Source organism: Budorcas taxicolor, chromosome 11, assembly GCF_023091745.1.
Source record: "Budorcas taxicolor isolate Tak-1 chromosome 11, Takin1.1, whole genome shotgun sequence".
Classification (NCBI taxonomy): Eukaryota; Metazoa; Chordata; class Mammalia; order Artiodactyla; family Bovidae; genus Budorcas; species Budorcas taxicolor.
In genome coordinates this window covers 21,154,416-21,162,295 of record NC_068920.1, presented here as the reverse complement: position 1 = coordinate 21,162,295, position 7,880 = coordinate 21,154,416, and the positions used below count along the sequence as shown (strand labels likewise).

General features: G+C 41.0%; 1 protein-coding gene across 1 annotated transcript in view; it reads left to right on the top strand.

Annotated features, from left to right (window-relative positions):
• Nucleotides 1-285: 285 nt before the first annotated feature.
• The window catches only part of KIF13A (kinesin family member 13A), a 196,567-nt gene continuing 188,972 nt past the window's right edge, over nucleotides 286-7,880 (top strand). The window contains exons 1-2 of the mRNA XM_052647866.1: nucleotides 286-397; nucleotides 685-775. Of these exons, the coding sequence (XP_052503826.1) occupies nucleotides 343-397; nucleotides 685-775 (146 nt within the window). The 5' untranslated portion in view covers nucleotides 286-342. The remainder of the gene's footprint in view (nucleotides 398-684; nucleotides 776-7,880) is intronic.

Genomic DNA, 7,880 nt, shown 5'->3' with positions numbered 1-7,880 from the left:
CGCGAGGCGGGGAAGATGGCGGCGCGGCCCGGCCCGGGGCGGCCGCGAGGGGCGGCGGCGCTGTGCGCTCGGCTGGGCCGGCGCGGCTAGAGCGGCGCCTGGGCCCGGGCGGCGCGGCCTCCTCCCCGCCCGCCGCCGCCGCGGCCGCCGCGCCCCGCCCCGCGCGCCCGCCCGCCCGCGCGCCCGCCCCTCCCCGGGCCCGGCCGTGCCCCGCGTCGCGCTCCCCCGGGATGGCCCGCGCGCCTCGGCGCTGCCTCGCGGAGCTCACGGCGGAGCGGCGGCGGCCGCGCTCGGGGGGCGCGCGTGAAGGGGCCGCCTGGGGGCCGAGCGGGCGCCGCCAACATGTCGGATACCAAGGTAAAAGTTGCCGTCCGGGTCCGGCCCCTGAACCGACGAGGTGAGCAAGCTTTCCGCTCCTTTGCGCTTTGCGATCGGGGCTGAGGGCGGGGGGGTGGGGGGCAACTTTGGAAAACTGCGGGGCCGCGGGGCTGGGGCGGCGGGAGCGGGAGGCGAGCCGGGGCAGCTCCGGGGAGGAGGCGGCGCCCTCCGCGGCCGCGGGGACCCGGTGCGCCGGCTCCCGGCTCGGGCCGCCTCCCGGGGGAGAGCGCCGCGCGGGCGCGCAGAGGCGGGCTGCGGGCGCGGATGCACGGCTCTGCAACACTCTTCCTCCCCTTTTGCTTTCAGAACTGGAACTCAACACCAAGTGCGTGGTGGAGATGGAAGGGAATCAAACGGTTCTGCACCCTCCTCCTTCTAACACCAAACAGGGAGAAAGGTAAAAGCGGGTGCCGAGGGCGGGCGGGTGCAGCCCCGCCGCCTCCTGCAAGTTTGAGCCAGGAAAATGGGAGTGCTCTTTCCTATTGTTAGGAGGACGGCTTCAAGTTTGTCGCACGCTCCCGTCTGAAGCTGTTGCAAGTCCAAGTTCCTCTCTCTCCTCCCTCTGCCCCCCCTCTCCCTTGTTCCCTCCCATCTAGAGGCAGGACACCCCGGGCCAGAGCTGGGACCAGTCCTGTGTCCCCGGCCCGCGGCGAGACACCCCGAGAGGGCCTGCTGGGACTCTCGAGATGATGGTCCCCACGGCCACATTTTACAGATGAGAAAACTGAGGCCTGAGGCGAGGAATGACCTCCCAAGGCCGGCACCGTGGAACCCGCTGCCCCTGGTTCTTTCCACCCCTGCACTGGTGGCTTTATTTGGCAGACACTTGTTAAGGAACTTTGTGTAATATAGGGAGTGGGAGGAATACCCCCTCCACCCCCACCGCAGTAAAGCAAAACAGTTTTGTACGATGCTGGCTCAGGCCTGGACCATTTAAGATCTATTATTTTGTTGGTGCTAGGTTGAGATAATGTCTGAATGTAATGCGCGAATTTTGATTTTCAGGAAGACAAAAGTAGTGCCCCGGAGCTGTGTAGACACTGGGGGGATGTTTAAGAGGGGCTGCATTTACTAGATGGCAACATATTTGCATTTGAAAAGTGTTAACTGTTGGATCCTTATTAATTCTGCTCTATTCCACGCAACAGTATGGGAAAATGCCCTAAAATAATTTGAATATTTGGCATTTTTCTGGTAAGCCCCTGAGAAGAAAAGGGTTGAAATTCATTCAGTATAGCAGTGCAGTAGCTTGGAAAAATAGGAAAGAGAAACCAGGGAGATTTGAAAAATTAACTCTTCTGGAGTGAGTTTTTGTTTCCAAAAGTCACCTGTTACCTGTTGATTGATGTGATACAATTTAGTGACATTTTTGCTCTTTGGAGCTTTTTTTTTTTTTTTCCCTCACTGAATAGCAGCTCTGAAGTAGGGTTTGTTACTTTATTGCTAAAGGAAGCAACTGCCTTCATTCTATAATCATGCAGTGTCCAGGCATAGTTTACTAAATTTGGGGGAAGAAATTATCAGGAGGTAAATTTGAGAATTTTTTGCTTTTTGTGCTGAGGCTAGAAATTTTTATCTATTGTGCAAACATTCTGCTTCCTATAGCAGACTGGTATGGTGAAGGTAAATAGCTGTTATATTTAAAATGTGTTAAATGCTTTTTAACAGTAATGGTTGTATCCTTGGATAATATTTTTAGATACATTTTAAATATTTATAGTATTTTAGATCCATTTATAGCAATATAGTTGTATATTTCATGTTAATAGCAAGTAAACTCATTGAGTAAATTAAGATATTTACAGGTTACATTGGCTGCCTAGATCACCAGTACCTTTCCCTCATCCCCCCCACACCCAAACTGAATATTTTCTCATGTTTAAGAAATAAATTCTGCTGGGTCAGATTCTTCAAAGCAATCTACAAAATAGGTAGAATTGTCAACTCCTGTGTTTCTGTGGCTTCTGTTTTCCTTGCTGGTTTGGCACCTGCTTCTTGCCACTCTTAACCATAAGGATTGTTACTATTAGCTACTATTTAATGTTATAAAGCTTTGTCCATTGTGGACAGGCAGGGATTTAATTTTGTGGAATGTGGATAGACTTTACAACTGCAGACACTTGGCTGGAAAGGCTAAATAATCAGTTGATCATTTTTAGGGCCACCACCGTCATTACTAATCAGGATCTTTTAAGTAATGATTTGTAGCGTGATTTGGGGATTTCTCCATATGCTTGCTTCTTGGAATAGCCCGTTATCCAGAGCTATAAGAATAGTGCTGAAACATGTTCTGACCTCCTGACAGAATTATTTGAATGGTGGATGGGCTCTTTCTGCGGGTTTTGCCTAGGTACGTGTCATTCAGTTTATAGACAAACTGGGAGGGTTCAACCCAGCAGTACTGCTTGCACGTTAGGATTACTGTCTTTGCAAGGATGGAGACATCAAATGCATTTTGATTTTCATTATGCAGCTTGGTTTCATCTTTCTCCAGTGGATTTTCCCTTAAAGCAACAGCACATTTAAAAATAGAAACAGTTTCTCCCTTGGGTTCTACGTTGATTAATTGCAACAATGCTTCATGTTATGTTTGCAATTCATTTCTTTTTCATTTGTTTTGGAATCAAGCTCAGAGCAAGGTGAGACTAGGGTTTTTCTTACCTAGAAGTCCAAGGCTTGAAGTGTAAGGAGTTTTTAAATGAATCTTGGTAAACCTTATCATTGAAATAGCTGTTTTTCCAAATATTGCAGGAAATTACTAATGTATTAATGGTGGTTGGAATTTTAAGTTACTAGGTCCAAGTTTTCAGTCCTACTAGTAAAAACAAGCAAGAGTACATTGGTTTCCAGGAAAAGAAACAGGCTTAGCTTTCATAATTTCCCCCTTTATGGAATTGAAGCCAAGGCTACATGTTAAGGTCTAAAAGAGTCACAGGGCTTCTGAGGTTAAAGATATTTGTTTTGGTCCTAAAATTCTAAGATTATAATGTACCACAGAAGTCTAGATTAATAGTTGATAGTTAATAAACCATTCTGAAACATTAAGAGTTATATGAATGGGTTTCTTAACATACCATTGCATTACAATGCAGGAGACATATATGAAGTTCATTATGAAGTTCAGATCATGCAGGTACCATGCTCAGCACGGGGGATCCAAAGACCACTGTGGACCCAGAACCTATGCCAGAGGCTTACACCTTTGAGAGATGTGAGAAGAGAGAAGTAAAAATAGTTAAAATATAGTGTGGTAAATTATTTAGATTATACTTTTGCCATTATGTTTACCATATCACTTGAAAATTGCCTGTTTCTTCTTCCTTTCCTCCTTTTGGTTGTGAGCTCTGGGAAGGCAGGAACCTTGTCCTACTGACTTTTGTCTTCCATACCTCCAAACAGCACCTGGCACATAGCAGACCTTCAGCAAATGTCTGCATGGTGATGGTTTGCACTGTGATGGGAACGCTGAGGAGGAGCTGTGGGCGTGACCCGGGGTCTTGGCATCTTGTAAAGACAGGTGGCATTTGTGCTGGCCATGGGGGTTGCTAAGAGTGCAGGTTCACTTTTTCAAGATCGGTAGAAAGTCCTTTGTCAAAGAAACTGAAAGCATACCTGCCACAGATTACTTCTGGCTGATTGTATGTGCGTGCGTGCAGAATGTGAAGCAGAGTGCAGAAGCCAGGCAATTCAGGAAGGAGGACAGAATTAGAACCCCTAACTTGCCAAAATACATAATAGTTTAAAAATCAACGTATAACCAGGTGTCCATTGCAAAGTCTTCCTCTCATTCCTGCTGTCATCCTTAACACTTAATATCCTCTCATCTCTCCCCAAACAAAAAAGGTGACCTCAGTTATTGATTTTCCATGCATATTTTCAAATACACACACAAATATATATATATATATTTTTCCACAAAAATCTTTTCTATCCTTTAATAACAGTATGTTGACTCCTTTAAAAAAATCCAGTATGGGTGGTAGTTGTGGTTTTAAAAATACACATGTTCATCTGTGCTCATTCGTGTCCGACTCTTTGCAACCCCATGCACCGTAGCCCATCAGGCTCCTCTGTCCCCCATTTTCCTGGCAAGAAATACTGGAGTGGGTTGCATGCCCTCCAGGGGAATCTTCCCAACCCAGGGATCTAATGCATCTCCTGCATTGCAGGTGGATTCTTTACTGCTGAGCCACTGTGGAAGCCCATAAAAAATATGTATATATACCCATGTATATATCAATCTGATCTTTGTAGCTTTTAGGAAGTGAAGTTTTATCATCAGAATGTAATGGAACTTGCTTTGTACAGAAATTTTTGTTCTTGATTGTTTTAAACCATTTTAAAGTAAGTAACTGAAAGTAAGTAAATTGTAGGGTAAGCAACTGAAGCCATGTGCAGATATATCCTAGCTAAGTTAAAAGAAAAATTGGATAAATTTAGGCTCTTAGTAAAAGAACATCAAAGTTTTAACTTCTTGCCCAGTTTTTCCATACTGTAGGGTGGGCAGTGTAGCTTACAAGGTACACGGAGGTCGGTCAGTGGAAGAAAGCTACAGCTTGGTCGATTTGACTGCGTCTATAGTTTCCAGGTTATGAATTATATGTTGCAAGTTTTTGATTGTTTATTCCCCCAGACTGGTTTCCCCTGCTATTACAGTCGTTTCCAGGATGGTTTCTTCTCCTCAAGTAAAACTGTAGAGTGAAAGTTGAAAAATTAGTTGAAATCATATCAAATGAAAAAGATCCATCACCAAAGCAGCAGTAATATTCTACATTATCTAGGTGACTTTGAGTTTTATTGTGTTTTCTGTGTTGTTACTCCTCTCTCTGGCTCAATATTACAAAGTTGATTGTAAGAAAGCAGAGTATTTAGATTTCACTAATATAGGAGTGAGCATTCTTCATGCATGATATCAGTGGTATTTTGAAGAATGTTATAATGGAATATTTTCATTAGATGTCCACGTTTTCCATTTTTGTTTTAGAATAGATGGTCATCTCTCACTTTAAAAGACAAGCCTAAAAGTAATTATAATGTACTAAAGATTAATGACTTAAAATTATTTTGTTCACAGTTAAAAATGTATTTTACATTATGCACCGTTGTGTGCACCTATATAAAGGTTCATGAAAAAATTTACTATGTGCAATATCTCTGTTATTTTTCTACCCCTTTCTGTTCTCCTTCATTTTAGAAACGTTGGTTGTGACTTACCAAATTAACTTCAAAACCTGCTAAAGGGTAACAAGTTTATAATTTGAAAAATACAAGTTTAGTGGGTAAGAAGTTGGGTTCTGCATACATACATATGTATAAATATTTTAAATCAGTGTAAATACTTTGAAGTGTGGAGTAGTTTTATAATTTATAAAGGCTCTGCCTGATGTAGCTGTCATCCTGGGGGTTCCTGCCACATCATTCTGAGAATTCCTTTTACGGACTCTTTTCTGTGCGAAATCTCTTGTTTTTCTGTTTCTCTTTCTTTCTTTGCTGCCTCAGTTTTGTAGAGCATGTCCTTTGGTTGCTTCCCCAGAAAGAATTTTGGGAGGTGAAGTTTTTCATTTCAAAAATGAAAATATCTTCATTCCACCCACTTACCTCGTTAATAGTTTGGATGGGTGACAAATTCTATTTTAAAGATGTTGGTTGCTTTAATGTCTTCTTGCTTCCAGTCTTTCTGTTGAGAAGTCTGAAGCTATTTGGATTTCCAGCCCTTAAGACATGACCTAGATTTTCCCTTTCTGGAATCCTATAGAATATTCTTTCTTCTCCTTTTTGGTGAAATCACAGTGGTGGGCCTTTTGGACCTGGAAACTTGTATCCTTCAGTGCTGAAAAAATTGATTGAATTAATTCATTAGCAAATGCTCTCTTTTTATTTATACTTTTCTGGAGCACTTATTTAGACATGGGGTTTCCTGAACTGGTCATCTGATTATTTTATTTTTCCTTTCTGCTTTTCATCTATTGTTTTTGTTCTGCCTTCTGGGAGATTTCATCCACTTCATCTTCCAAACTTTATGTTAATTTTTTCCTCTGATATCATATTTTTAATTTCCAAGAACTCTTTTAGACTTAAAAAAAATAGCATCCTGTGCTTATTTTCTAGTTGTGGCATTTTCTGTCTTTCTGAGGACACTAATGATATTTTTCTCTATATAGTAGCCTTTTCTTTCTTCTTCTTTTTAAAGTGCATAGTTTTGTTAGTGTTGGTGTCTGTCTTTTATGTTAAAGGCTTTTCTCAAATATATAGATCTGGGGCTTTCTCTAGCACAAGGACTATATATGATTTATCTTTGTATTCTCAGGGCCTAGATTCAACAGTGCCCAGTGGACAGAAAGCATTTTTGTAAATTCTTTGTTGTTTTTAAAAAAATTATTATTAAATGTTCTGTCAAATCCCTTTTCGACTTTCAACAATAGAAATAAAATTGTTTTTTCTTAAGAGCACATATAAATGCTATAATTAAAGGTGGTAGTTGCCTTATGCAACTCTTAGTTACTAACATTCATGAAGATAATTAGTTGTAATCAGTACAAAAGTTGAAAAAAATTAGAAAATCCTAATTTTGTATTACTATTGCAAAAATGTTAGTTGAATTTTTCTCTTTTTTTTTGTTTTTGTTTTGGTTATTGTTAAGTTTAAAATATATATGCTTGTTGGGCTGGGGAGATTTTTCAAAATGATACCAAACTAGCCAGTTTATCATTCTACCACTTGAATTCTTCTGGCAAAATCTAATCAGAGACAAGTGGATAACTTGAAATGTTTCCAGTTTTCAATAAAATTGAAACATATGCTATGCAGTTATATTTAAAAAACATTTATAAGAAAACATCTTCCCCAAATAGTAGGCTTTCTGAAGACATCAAGGTTTCTCAGTTATTCAGCCACAGTTACCCTTTCTCAAATCTTCCCTGGAGCAAGAACAGAGAAGGTGTTTGTGCATTTAGAATTTAAAGGACTTTGGAGAACATTACTGGCAGAGAACAGAATGGCAGAGAAACCAACAATATATATAGAAATACTCAAAGAGAATTTTGTACCTTAACTGGCAGAGAACAGAATGGCAGAGAAACCAACAAGATATATAGAAATCCTCAAGGAGAATTTTGTACCTTAACAACAAAAATGAAATTTACTAACAACAGAGCTATCAGTAAAGGAGGTATACTAAAATTCACATGAAAACAATCAAGAGTTGATTTATATGGAATTCAAGAGCTATCTCTTCAAGATAACTCTACAAAATATTATATCTTTGGGAATTTAGCTTTGCAAATATAAGAAGAAAATATCAGAAATTCTTTCTTGGAAATTAGTTTATTTGGTGTTTTACCATCCAACAATGATATGAAAACTAAGCATGGAAAAATGTCAAGTTTTCATATCTCTAAAATTTTATTGTAAAAATGAGTAATTTGTTTGATTGTAAGATCTAAGGTTAAAAAAAAAAGTTGTTTTTTTTTTTTTTTCCTTATAGGCCCTCATAGACCCTCAGA